Source organism: Lethenteron reissneri, unplaced genomic scaffold (assembly GCF_015708825.2).
Source record: "Lethenteron reissneri isolate LAM-NWPU_2019-01 unplaced genomic scaffold, ASM1570882v1 scaffold_1310, whole genome shotgun sequence".
In the NCBI taxonomy this organism is placed as follows: Eukaryota; Metazoa; Chordata; class Hyperoartia; order Petromyzontiformes; family Petromyzontidae; genus Lethenteron; species Lethenteron reissneri.
This window is the reverse complement of record NW_026891015.1, coordinates 1-13,532: the sequence shown is the minus strand read 5'-3', so window position 1 is coordinate 13,532 and position 13,532 is coordinate 1. Positions and strand designations below refer to the sequence as shown.

Genomic DNA, 13,532 nt, shown 5'->3' with positions numbered 1-13,532 from the left:
CACACCACACATATACCGCTTGTGTTGACCGAGTGAGCCCAGCGCCGCACACGGCTGCGTTACCTCTCACTTGCACGAGCAGCACCCCGGCCGGTAGGTTCTCCAACACGGTGGCCTCGTAGGTGCTCGACTCAAACGCAGGCATGTTGTCTTCCACGTTCTCCACGCGCACCGTCACCGGGACCTGCGCCGTGACGTCGGCTCCGCCCCGCCGCCACGTGGCCCTCACCTCGAAGCGGTGGCTCCCCGTGGCCTCGCGGTCCAGCGCCCTCGCCACCACGATCCGCCCGTCGCCGGCGACCACCGCAAACGCGCCGCCGTCCGCCACCGCGCCGCCGCTGCCGGCCACCGCGGCGTACGCGGCGATCTCGTCGCCCGCCAGCGCGGCCGCCACCGCGCCGACCTCGCTCCCCACCGCCGCGTCCTCCGCGACCGTCAGCTCGTAGGCCGCCTCGGCGAAGGCCGGCGCCGCCGAGCCGGCGGGCAGCACAGAGACCGAGGCGGGGACGGCGGCGGAGCGCCCGCCGCCGTCCACCGCCACGATGAAGAACGACAGCCGTGAGCCCTCCAGGCCGGCGAGGCCGCCGCCCTTGGTGAAGACGCGGCCCGTCAGGGGCTCCACCTCCAGGACGTCCTCGGAGGCGTCCGGGTCCTGCCCCTTCCGGAGCGAGTAGACGACCGCCGCGTTGATCCCCTCGTCGCGGTCCGTGGCGGTGACCCGCAGGACCAGAGTTCTCTTGGCGGCGCTCGACGCAACGCCGCCCGAGTACTCGGCGGCAATGAACCGGGGCGCGTTGTCGTTTTCGTCCGTCACGACCACCTTGACCGTGACGAAGGCCGCCCTGCCTCCACCGTCCCAGGCCTTGACGCAGATGTCCACGGCCCTCTGCAAAGGGTCTTCCCTGTCGAGGGGCGCCCTCGCGAAGATCCGCCCGCTCTCGTCGATGGCGAAGTGGTCGCGGGCGAACCGGTTCGCGATGGAGTACGATACTTGCCCAAAAGCGCCCGCGTCGGCGTCCGTGGCCCGCACCGAGGCCACCGGAGTTCCTGCTTCGGAGTTTTCGGGGATCTTGGCCACGTACTGGGCCCGCCCGAAGGTGGGGTCGTGCCGGTTGGCGGGCCGCTCGTCAACCACTACCATGGCATCGGCGACGAATGCGCCATCTGTGGCGGAGACTCGGAGGTGGTAGCGAGCGGCCGGCTTCTTCTGAGGGCGGGCGGCGACGGAGACGACGCCCGTTTCGGCGTCGATTGCGAAGTTCGCGGGGTCGTCATCACCGGAGACGATGGCGTACCGCAGCCGGTAGGCGTCCGACACGTCAGCATCAAACGCCCTCAGCGCGGCCACGAAGTTCCCGGGCCAAGCTAGACTGCCCACGGACACCTCGTACAACGGCCGCTCGAACAACGGCGCATTGTCGTTCTCGTTCTTGACGGCGACGATCACCATGACATCGGATGCAAGGGGAGGCTCGCCGCCGTCTGTCGCCCTCACTGAGAAACGACGAAGCCGGCTTCGCTCGTAATCCAGAAACGCCGTGGTCACGACCAGCCCGCTGTCGGGGTCTACGTAGAATCCCTCGCCGCCCTTCTCCCCGTCGTCCACGATCTCGTAGCGGAGCGCCCGGTCGGAGCCGGCGTCGACGTCGACAGCTCTCGCATGGACGACGGAGGTCCCCGGGGGCGCAGATTCAAACAGCATGGCGGCGTAGGTTCCCTGCGCGAAGAACGGCCGGTTGTCGTTGACGTCCCCGACGATGACATCCAGGCTCGCGTCGGCGTGCGAGCCCGTCGCCAGGGAGGCGGCTCGCACCGTGAGGCGGTGGGCGGCCCGCGTCTCGTGGTCCAGCGGGCCGACGACGCTCACGACGCCCGTGACGAAGTCGACGGAGAACTGGTCGAAGGGGTCGCCGTTGACAATGGAGAAAACGAGAGGCAGGCCCTCCGGGGCCGTCGCGCGGACGTGAGCGATCGGCGCGGGCGGCCCGACGTCCTCGGGCACCCACGCGACGTAGGAGGGGCTCTCGAACGCCGGCGCGTCCGCAGCGAGCACCGTGACCGTGACGTCGACCGCGGACGACAGCCGAGGGGTCCCGCTGTCCGTCGCCACGACGGTCACGACGAAGTCCTTGCCCGACTCGTCCGGGGTGAAGCTCTTCGTCAGCGAGACGTCGCCGCCCGAAGGGCTGATGTGAAAGCGGCCGTCGTGGTCGTCCCTCAACGAGTACCTCACCCTGGCGTTCTCGCCGACGTCCCGGTCGAGGGCCGCGACGGTGAGCACGGCGCTCCACGGCGCCGCGGTCGCCACGACAACGGCGCGGTACGGCAGGCCGACGAACGCCGGGGCGTTGTCGTTCACATCTTCGACGTGCACCTCGACCGTCGTGTGAGCGACGTCCGGGCGCGCCCGGGAGCCGCCCCTCACCTCCACCAGCAGCTCGTAGCGGTCGCGCTCCTCACGGTCAAACGCGACGCCGGTCGTCTCCAGGACGCCCGCCCTCCGCCTCATCCGGAACGCGCCGCTCGGGCTGAGCAAGCGGAAAGCCAGCGGCTCGTCGAGGTCTCCCCCCGTCGCGACGACTGTGGCCACGACGTCGACCGCTGCGGCGTTCTCGAGCACGCGCACAGAGTACTTTGGCGGAACCCGCAGCCTGCCGCCGACCACCCACACGGAGACCTTCACCCGCGCGGCGCTCAAAAACCTCCCGTCGGACACCTCGACCCCGAGCTCGTAGCCGGCGGCGAGGAGGGAGGAGTTCCTCACCGCGACATCCCCGGTGCGCTCGTCGACGGCGAATGCGCCTCCGACGTTTCCCGAGGCGACGCGGTAGGTCAGCGCGGCGCCGACGTCCGGGTCGTGGGCCTCCAGGGTCAGCAGGCGGACGCCGGCGCGGGTCGGCACGTGCAGCGCCGTCTCGTACGCGGCCGTCGAGAACGCCGGGGGGCAGTCGTTGGCGTCCAGCACGGCGACGGTCACCTCGGCCGGCACCTCAGAGGACAGACTCGGGCTGCCGCCGTCCAACGCAGCCACCCGGAAGCGGAACTCGGCCGTCGTCTCGCGGTCGAGGGCGCCGGCGGTCCTGACGGCCCCCGTGTGCGGGTGAACGGAGAAGAACTTCCTGGCTTCGTGCTCCACGATCTGATAGGCGACCGTCGCGCGCCCCTCGCCGTCGTCCGCGTCAGCGGCCCGGACAACGAGCGGGGCGCCGTCGGGGTCCGTGACCGCGGTTCCCGCCGGCGCCTCCTCGCCGACGGCGCCGCGGTATCGCGGGCGCTCGAAGACGGGCGCGTTGTCGTTCTCGTCGAGCACGCCGATCGACACTGACGCGTCCGCCGAGAGGCTCGCCGCGTCCGTGGCCCGCACCGTCAGCCGGTACGACGGCGTCCGCTCGCGGTCCAGCGGTCGCTTGGTGGCGATGACCCCGGACGTCGGGTGGATGTCGAAGGTGCCTTGGGAATCGCCCTCCAATATTTCAAAGGTGACCATCGACCAGCCGGAGGTGCCGACCGCGAGCACGACGCTCCCGGGCGCGGCCCCTTCGGCGATCTCCGCCGAGTAGCCAACTCCGCCGGAGGCGAATTTGGGGCGGGTGCCGTACACGGCGGCGGCGGCGACGACGACGACGCGGACCGTGGTATTGGTGAAGCGGCGCGGGCGCCCCTTGTCCCCCGCCCTCACCACCAGCTCGTAGGCCTCCACCGCAGAGCCATCCAGCTTCCTCGCCACGGAGATGACGCCCCGCGTGCGGTGGACGGTGAAAGATTTCCCCACGTTTCCTGTCAGGGGAATTCGGAGGAATCGGATGAGCGCCAGTTCACGTCATCGAGACCAACGTGAGATGTCGAGGACAAACGACGCAGGGGAAACCGCGGCGTCCGTCTGTGATGCCGCCGCCACCGCCGCGAAGCCACTCGGCGGGCGCCCCATCTACGACCTCACCACCACCAAGCGACGGGGCCGACCCCGCTTCCCCCTCACCGCCCCCCACATAAACACACCCTCACGCATTTCCCCCCCCATAGAGCTCCGAGGGGAGGTCTCCTGGCCGGCAGGTTTTCACCCTAAAGCCCTCGTAGGGATAATCGTCACGGTTTCCTGCGGCCAGGGAATTGAGCGACCTCCCCCGATGCTGGTTTGCACCGCGGCGCTGTGACCCGGGTTGAGATTGCGTGGTCACGGCGGGGGCTGTCCAACCACCACGGTTGAAACGCACCCCCCACACACACGTATTGACAAACCATAGTCGGCCGGTAATAAATCATTAATAACTATATTCTTAGGTTTTTTCGGTAAAGTCACGTAGGTAAAACATTAAAATTAATAAAAGTAAAATAAAATAAAAATCACGACTTTTCGGAGGCAACACAAGCTTCCGTCTTCAGGTGGAACCGTCACAGCCACGATTGCTGTATCAAGTAAATGAGAGATTGCAGGAGCTACCACTCCGTTTATATAATGGTTGGAGAGGGGGGGGGGAAGGACCCCACCTGGAGACGGAAGCTTGTGTTGCCTCCGAAACGTCGTGATTTTTATTTTATTTTACTTTTATTAATTTTAATGTTTTACTTACGTGACTTTACCGAAAAAACCTAAGAATATGAATCCTTGCAGTCACGAAAACTTCAAATCTAGAATTCATTAATAACTATTCAAAACCTCGTGTGGTTTCGACGAGAGTGTGAACGCACACAGTGCTGTGTGTACGTACGCTCACTGCGTGTGAGTGTTTGTGAACTGTCCAGAACGTTTGGGTCATATGCTCTTTGTCAATCTGGAGATTTCCAGATAGTCGCTAACCTTGCCCCCAAGTCTGTTGTTTAATGTTTATTTTTCATGACCTCCAGATGCTTGGCGTGGCTTGTGACGGGTAGCAGGTTGAGTGTTGGTTCTATCTGGAAATGTGCCCCCCGGTGCAGAATCTCCCCCCTGTGGGCGGGCGGGCGGGTGGGAGTGGCGGCAGCGGCGGTCACCATGTCTGATGCTGTAGCTGACGTCGGTGTTGGGGCCTTCGTCGCGGTCCAGCGCCACGACGCGCACCACGGCGGAGCCCACGGCCGCCGACTCCGCCACGAGGGCCTCGTAGGGGCCGCCGGCGAAGACGGGCGCATGGTCGTTGGAATCGTCGACGCTCACCGTCACCGTGGCGTACGCTCGCCTCACGGGGACCCTGCCGTTCTGCACCTGCGGGTGAGAGAGAGACGGCGGGGCGGAGCGCTCGCCCCCAGACGGGAGGCTCTCGCGGCAGACAACGTCCGCGGTAGAGCGACCTGCTGGTGGCAACGTGACCGGCGCCTCGGTGTCATCCGACCGTGCCACCTCTGCCTGACACGGCCGATCGGCAAGGTTTGGCGTTGCTGAAACAAAACGCGGCAATTTGGTTACGCGGCTTGCTTACATTACTACGCAGCAAACTATCCAGCGCGCTATGGTCCCCACGCAAGAAAGTGGTCGCGGCGTCGTCGTCATCATCACCGTCGATCAGCACAGTCACGTGCACACCCGGCGCGGCGCCTCCCTCACCATGACGGTGAGCACGTGGCTCCGCTTTGCCTCTCGGTCCAGCCTCTCGGCGGCGGTGACCTCGCCGGTGACGTGGTCTACGCGGAACCGACGAAGGCTCTCCACCGCGTCACCGCCGCCCAAGCCGACGAGGAAGAAGGAGAGGCGGGCGGTGACGTCGGCGTCAGTCGCCTCCAGCCGCAGGATCGGGGCGGTGCTGGCAGACGCCTCCTCCTCCTCCGTGGCGGTCGCCTCGTAGAGGTCACGGGAGAAGCGGGGCCGGTGGTCATTCACGTCCTGCACCGTCACCACCACCTAGCGGAGGGGCGCGTGGTGGTGGTGAGTCAAGTGGCGATGCGGGTGGTGGTGGTGGTGGGGGTGAGCCAAGTGGCGATGCGGGTGGTGGTGGTGGTGGTGGTGAGCTAAGTGGCGATGCGGGTGGTGGTGGTGGTGGTGAGTCAAGTGGCGATGCGGGTGGTGGTGGTGGTGAGTCAAGTGGCGATGCGGGTGGTGGTGGTGGTGGTGAGCTAAGTGGCGATGCGGGTGGTGGTGGTGGTGGTGAGTCAAGTGGCGATGCGGGTGGTGGTGGTGGTGAGTCAAGTGGCGATGCGGGTGGTGGTGGTGGTGAGCCAAGTGGCGATGCAGGTGGTGGTGGTGGTGGTGAGCCAAGTGGCGATGCGGGTGGTGGTGATGGTGGTGGTGAGTCAAGTGGCGATGCGGGTGGTGGTGGTGGTGGGGGTGAGCCAAGTGGCGATGCGGGTGGTGGTGGTGGTGGTGGTGAGCTAAGTGGCGATGCGGGTGGTGGTGGTGGTGGTGAGTCAAGTGGCGATGCGGGTGGTGGTGGTGGTGGTGGTGAGTCAAGTGGCGATGCGGGTGGTGGTGGTGGTGGTGAGCTAAGTGGCGATGCGGGTGGTGGTGGTGGTGGTGGTGGTGAGCTAAGTGGCGATGCGGGTGGTGGTGGTGGTGGTGAGTCAAGTGGCGATGCGGGTGGTGGTGGTGGTGGTGGTGAGCTAAGTGGCGATGCGGGTGGTGGTGGTGGTGGTGGTGGTGAGTCAAGTGGTGATGCGGGTGGTGGTGGTGGTGAGCCAAGTGGCGATGCGGGTGGTGGTGGTGGTGGTGAGCTAAGTGGCGATGCGGGTGGTGGTGGTGGTGGTGAGTCAAGTGGCGATGCGGGTGGTGGTGGTGGTGGTGGTGGTGAGCCAAGTGGCGATGCGGGTGGTGGTGGTGGTGAGCCAAGTGGCGATGCAGGTGGTGGTGGTGGTGAGCCAAGTGGCGATGTGGGTGGTGGTGGTGGTGGTGGTGGTGAGCCAAGTGGCAATGCGGGTGGTGGTGGTGGTGGTGGTGAGCCAAGTGGCAATGCGGGTGGTGGTGGTGGTGGTGAGCCAAGTGGCGATGCGGGTGGTGGTGGTGGTGGTGAGCCAAGTGGCAATGCGGGTGGTGGTGGTGGGGGTGGGGGTGGTGGTGGTGGTGAGCCAAGTGGCAATGCGGGTGGTGGTGGTGGGGGTGGTGGTGGGGGTGAGCCAAGTGGCGATGCAGGTGGTGGTGGGGGTGAGCCAAGTGGCGATGCGGGTGGTGGTGGTGGTGAGGAATTGGCGAGAGGTGATCATGCCCCCGGCACGTCTCACGCAGCTACCGCGGCAACCCTCGTGAGGTCACGTCGCCTTGATGGTCTCCACAGACAGACGCACAGACACGCGCGCGCCCACCCACCAGGGTGGTTGAAGCGTTGGTCCCGTCAGTGAGCGCGACGGTCAGCTGGTAGGAGGAGAACCGCTCGGCGTCCAGCGGCTTGGCCACCTCCACCACGCCGCCGTGCTCCGTCACGTGGAACCTGCGCTCCACGTCGCCGCCTGCCAACACGCGGCGCCCCTAGCGTCGTCATCGTCATCATCGTCATCACCATTAACACACCGTCACGATGTCACCGTTAACCCATCATCATCGTCGTCACCATTAACACACCATCACGATGTCACCTTCTTGGTTCTTTCAGTAAGGTCACGTAGAAGGGAAATAATAAAATAATAAAAAATTTACATAATAAAATGATGCCACCGTTAACCCATCATCACGATTCTAGATTTGAAGCGTTCGTGACTGCAAGGATTCATTGATACAGCGGTCGTGCTGTGACGGTTCCTAATGAAGACGGAAGCTTGTGTTGCCTCCGAAACGCCGTGATTTTTATTTTACTTTTATTTTACTTTTATTAATTTAATTTTTTCACCTACGTCACTTTACCAAAAAAACCTAAGAACGCACCGTCACGATGTCACCGTTAACCCATCGTCACGATGTCACCATTAAACACGTCATGTAGGGGTTGGATGGGCAGTGGCGCCGCGTGACCTGTGATGCTGAACCAGAGGAGTGTCCCCGTGGTCTGCGTGGACAGGGCGATCACCACGGACCCCACGGCGGCCGTCTCCACCACGGTGACCGCGTGCCGGCTCCGGGCAAAGGTCGCGGGCTTCTTCGGCGGCCGGGGATTGGAGATCCACTCCACTTGGATGGTGGCTGTCGACGACAAGGTTGGCGGTTCTCCCTGGTCCCTGGCTTGGACCTGCGGGGCGGACAACGGCGAGATCGGTGAGTTACGTTTCACGGTGGGGGGCCCTCGTGTCGAGGTCATAGCTGCTCCGCCCTCCGTTGTTGTTGTTGGAGGGCGACTGCCTCCAACTGCCCAGTAGCAGCGTCCTTCACGAGCCTCCTCCACAGAGGCCGATCTTGACACCGCTGGTACCGGTCGTCAGCAAGTCCACTCAGCCCCACGTCCCCCTGTACCACGTCACTCCGTCTCTTCTCTAGCCCCCTCGATCCGGCCGAACAAAAGCTGATTAGGCATGCGGTGTCGTGTCTGAGAGGGAGGAGGGCGCGTGTCTGAGGGGGAGGAACAGGAGGAGGGATGGGGACCAGTGTGAGGGAGTGTGCTCAGCACCAGGATGGAGTGGAATGTCCCCGCACGGTGAGAGTTGATCTTGCTGTAGACGACTCCGTGCTCATCGGAGTAGTAATCGTTGTGCCACCCGCGGACGGTGTACGACACCGCGCCGTTGCCGTCCCGGTCGGCGTCGGCAGCGTAGACGCGTGCGATGGCCACCGCCTTGGGCTCCGTTGCCGCCACGGCGTAGACGCGCGTCAGGTTGCGGTGGAAGCGTGGGGCGTTGTCGTTCTCGTCGGAGACGCTCAGCGTCACCGCCACCCTCGCTTCACGCGGGGGCGTGCCGCCGTCCACGATGGACACCTGGCGCCAGTGGGCGGGACACACAAGCACAACAACAACAACCGCCATTCGGCCACTAAGTGGCTGTGACGTCACCACGATGCTCGTGCCAGGCCAAGTGCACGTTGAGGCCACGTGAAGTGTCGAACGCCCGCCGGCACGAGGTCACGAGGCAGACCCAGCAGGTGCCACGGGTCGACTGACTGAGACGACTGGCTGATGCACAACCTGTGCCGCCTACTGTTCCCACTTGCTGTGTTTAGCCACCCGGCGCTCCGCTCGTTGTTGTGAGCGTCGCTCCTCCGCCCTCCGTTGTTGTTGGAGGGCGACTGCCTCCAACTGCCCAGTAGCGTCCTTCACGAGCCTCCTCCACAGAGGCCGATCTTGACTCCGCTGGTACCAGTCACCGGCAAGTCCACTCAGCTCCACATCCTCCTGTACCAAATCACTCCATCTCCAGTCTAGACCGTGCCTGTTTAGCCCCCTCGATCCGGCCAAACAAAAGCTGATTAGGCATGCGGTGGCTGGGCATGCGGGCTACATGACCCAGCAAACGCAGCCTTGCCTGCCAGATGAGCTCACTTTGTGCAGATCTTTCAATGATTTGTGAGCTCCTCACAATCTACCCTAATTAAACCCAGGATGGATCATAGGAAGGTCAGCCTAAATGTTTCTAACCGGCAAAGATGTTCAATTAGGGGAGGGGGTCCACATTTCGCAAGCGTAGAGAAGGGTGGGAATGACTGGCCAAGAAGACCTGAAGCTTCGTGCAGAGCGACAGACCAGGTAGCTTCCACACAGCATTATGCAACCGATGAAAAGATAATGCCGCTCCACTGATTCGGAACGAGACCTCTACTGTCAAACTGAAGCCAGTCATGAGCACACTGCCAGGGTATGGGAAACTCTCCACTCTCTCCACAACTGCCCCATCACCGATTGGGAGTTGTGGGGGTGGAGTGTCCAATGGTACAAAAAACCTAGACAGGTGCTTAGTTTTGGTGGGGCTGATGGTAAGGCCCCACCTCTTAGTGACACACTCCAGTCTCAGCAGTAGCGCCTCCAAGTCCTCCTCTGAGTGAGCAGCAATCACCAGATCATCGGCATACATAACGTGGTTGAGGAATAGGGAGCCATCCCTTGATCGCCCCTGGGCATCGATCAGCCTCCCATTGTATCTGTACCAGATGGAAATTCCCCCGTTACAGCTATTGAAGGTCTTCTTGGTTCTTTCGGTAAAGTCACGTAGAAGGGAAGTAACAAAATAATAAAAAATAATAAAAATAAAACATAATAAAATTATTCTCACGACGTTTCGGCCACAACGCAAGCAGCCGTCCTCAGGTGAAAACCAGGTCCGTCGAGGCGACAGAGTCTGAATGAAACAGCACACGAGCTTGGAGCATATATATAAGCTGGGCGCATTGACAAAGGAATTTGCATATCAAGAGGAATTTAGCATATTTATGGCAAATGCAGGAATGTGATTAGTACTGCATATGCATGTGCATTATGCAGGATTAACAGCATCAAAGGGAGCTGCAGTTGCTGCTGCTGCTGCAGTTGCTGCTGCTGCTGCAGTTGCTGCTGCTGCTGCAGTTTCTGCTGCTGCTGCAGTTGCTGCTGCTGCTGCTGCAGTTGCTGCAGCTATTGAAGGCTTCACGAACTACGTGGTTGAAATAGACGTTACACGATGTAGCCAGAAGACATCCCTGTCGCACCCCAATGTGTACAGGCAACGGCTCTGACTTCCGGCCACGTAGTTTTACCCGGGCCTGATCACCATCATGAAGGGTCAGGGACTCCCACCACTACCACCACCACAACTACCACCCCCACCACAACTACCACCCCCACCACCACCACCACCACCACAACTACCACCCCCCACCACAACTACCACCCCCACCACCACCACCACCACACCCCCACCATCACCACCACCACAACTACCACCACCACCACCACAACTACCACCCCCACCACCACCACAACTACCACCCCCACCACCACCACCACAACTACCACCCCCACCACCACCACCACCACAACTACCACCACCACCACCACCACCACAACTACCACCACACCACCACAACTACCACCACCACCACCAAAACTACCACCCCCACCACCCCCACCACCCCCACCACCACCACTACCACAACTACCACCACCACCACCACCACAACTCCCACCCCCCACCACCACCCCACCACCACCACCACCACCCCCACCACCACCACCCCACCACCACCACCCCCACCACCACCCCCACCACCACCACCAGCCCCACTACCCCCACTACCACAACTACCACCCTCACCACCAACCACCACCACCACAACTCCCACCACCCCCACCACCACCACCACCCTCACTGTGACCCTCACCTCCAGCTCGTGCTCCGCCTGCTTCTCTCTGTCCAGCCGCCTGCTGCTGCTGCTGGTGCGGATGACGCCTGCAACGAGTCGTCCGTTCACCGGAGGTCAACCACAACCATCCCACGCCGCCCGGCACACGCACACGTGGGTGCGGGGGTCAACGTGGAGACGGGGCGGCGGGCGGGGGGGGGTAGCTTGTCAGTTGACAACTTAAAGACGACAAATATCTACCCCGTGATGTCAGCCTCTGTTGGGTCGCATCGTGTCAAGTGGAAAATGCGTCGATAGTGAATGTCGCTGGATTTGCTCACCAACACACACGCCGGTTAGTGCTGCACTAGCGTAATAAACGATAATTGGTTTTTAACCCTTCTATCTGGCAACAAAACTGACACCTTTTTTACAAGGAGTCATGTTTGTATAGACCGCAATACCTGCAGTCATAATGCAACAAAAAACATAACTCTGATAATGTATGCACTGTCCTTGAAGTTGATTGGTCCTCACCCGAGACAGCTTTCTTTAGGAACCAATTATCATATTTTTACTGGCAAATGAGGTTCCCATAGTGTAATAAATGACTTTGACGACGACGAACGTTGACTGGCGTCTTTATTTATTTCCGTGTCGGCTGGACAGCTCCCCGCCCCTTCGTGTAATAACCGTTCATTCTTCGCTGCACGGCGAATGTTCACGTTGTTCCACGTAACGCCGGCGTTGCGAAGGTCCCGCTCCAAGATTTCCCGATGGTTCCCCCGCGAGCACCCTTGAGCTCCCCCCCTCAACTTTGGCCCAGACAATCCCACTTCACTTGACTGGCTTGTGGCTGATGCAGCGGAGCCTATCGAGCCAGCCGGTTGGAAACCGCCGGTCTACTCTCTTATTGCACCCGTACGAATTGGCACGTTCTGTAGTGTATGCAAATTTCGATTTAAAGCTTTCGTGACTGCAGGGATTCATCTTCTTGGTTCTTTCGGTAAAGTCACAGGCTGCTTGCGTTGTGGCCGAAACGTCGTGAGAATTATTTTATTATGTTTTATTTTTATTATTTTATTACTTCCATTCTACGTGACTTTACCGAAAGAACCAAGAAGATGTATGCAATTATTTTGTGAAGGCGCCCTTCCCCCCTCCATCCCAGCTTAAATAGTCGCTCCAAGTCTGGGGTGTGTCATTTAGACTCTGTCTACTCGACAGACCTGCTCTCCACCTGAGGACGTCCGCTTGCGTTGTGGCCGAAAACGTCGTGAAAATAATTTTATTATGTTTTATTTTATTATTTTTTATTATTTATTATTTCCATTCTACATGACTTTACCGAAAGAACCAAGAAGATGAATCCCTGCAGCCACGAAAGAAGCTTTAAATCGAATGCAACGTTCTGTAGTGTATAGTAGTAGTAGTGCCGTGCATCATAGTGTAGCCGTAGGGCTCGGGGTTCAGTGTTCAGCTTTAAACCAGCGAAGGCAAGAAGAGCGGCTAGATAGGCCCTGGGACTTCCCCTGGAATCGCTGTCCTTCTCAGGATCGACCAGGGCAAGCCAGCGGCGTGGCCCCCAGAGCCCAGAGCCAATGCTACTTATAAGCCGTCTGGGGACTCAGGGGTGCCGTTATCCAGCTTAACCAGAGCTGGATCACTAGCCTCCCTAGCTCCGTAGTGGAGGACCTGGGAGTAGGCTGGCCGGGATAGAGATCGTGTGAGCTCCCCTTGTTAGACCGCGTGAAGGGGCCGTCTGGTGACTCAGGGTGCCGTAATCCCAGCTTAACCAGAGCTGGGTCAGCTAGCCTCCCTAGCCCTGTAGTGGAGGACCTAGGAGTAGGCTAGCTGTGACGTAGAGTGTGTGAATCTCCCTGTTAGACGGGTGAAGGGGCCGGTCCTGGTGACTCGGGTGCCGTCATCCCAGCTTAACCAGGGCTGGGTTAGTAAGTCCTCCCCTAGCCCGGTAGTGGAGGACCTGGGAGTAGGCTAGCTGTGACGTAGATTGTGTGATCTCCCTGTTAGACGGATGAAGGGCCGAGTACCCCTTCGAGTGTCGTACATCTCGGCCTGTAATCTACACTGTGGTTAATAAATAAGTGTGCCTCCAACTACGTCGTCCAAGTCTCCTGGAACCTACTACAACCGTGTAGTGTACACTCTACACGACATTCTCCCCCCCCCCCCCCCCCACCTGTTGTGCGGTTTATGGTGAAGAATCCCTGTGGGTCTCCGCTGACGATGTTGAACGCGAGGCCCCTGCTGCGGGCACCCACATTGTCCAGGTCCCAGGCGTCCACTTGCACCACCCGGACGCCCCCATCGGAGTTCTCCGCCACGGAGGCCTGGTACCACGGACGCGACGCCTGCGGGGGGTTGTCGTTCACGTCCTGGGGGGGGGGGAGGTGTAGTGTATATAGACCTTTCGATTTAAAGCTTCTTTCGTGAC

The 13,532-nt window shown here is 61.0% G+C and overlaps 1 protein-coding gene across 1 annotated transcript in view; it reads right to left on the bottom strand.

Annotated features, from left to right (window-relative positions):
* LOC133361968 (protocadherin Fat 3-like) overlaps nucleotides 1-13,473 on the bottom strand; it is a gene marked incomplete at both ends in the record, with an annotated part of 35,505 nt that extends 22,032 nt beyond the window's left edge. Inside the window, 9 exon segments of the mRNA XM_061580942.1 lie at nucleotides 64-3,777; nucleotides 4,972-5,182; nucleotides 5,269-5,271; nucleotides 5,522-5,815; nucleotides 7,211-7,350; nucleotides 7,850-8,063; nucleotides 8,439-8,744; nucleotides 11,117-11,184; nucleotides 13,278-13,473. Of these exon segments, the coding sequence (XP_061436926.1) occupies nucleotides 64-3,777; nucleotides 4,972-5,182; nucleotides 5,269-5,271; nucleotides 5,522-5,815; nucleotides 7,211-7,350; nucleotides 7,850-8,063; nucleotides 8,439-8,744; nucleotides 11,117-11,184; nucleotides 13,278-13,473 (5,146 nt within the window).
* Nucleotides 13,474-13,532: the final 59 nt, after the last annotated feature.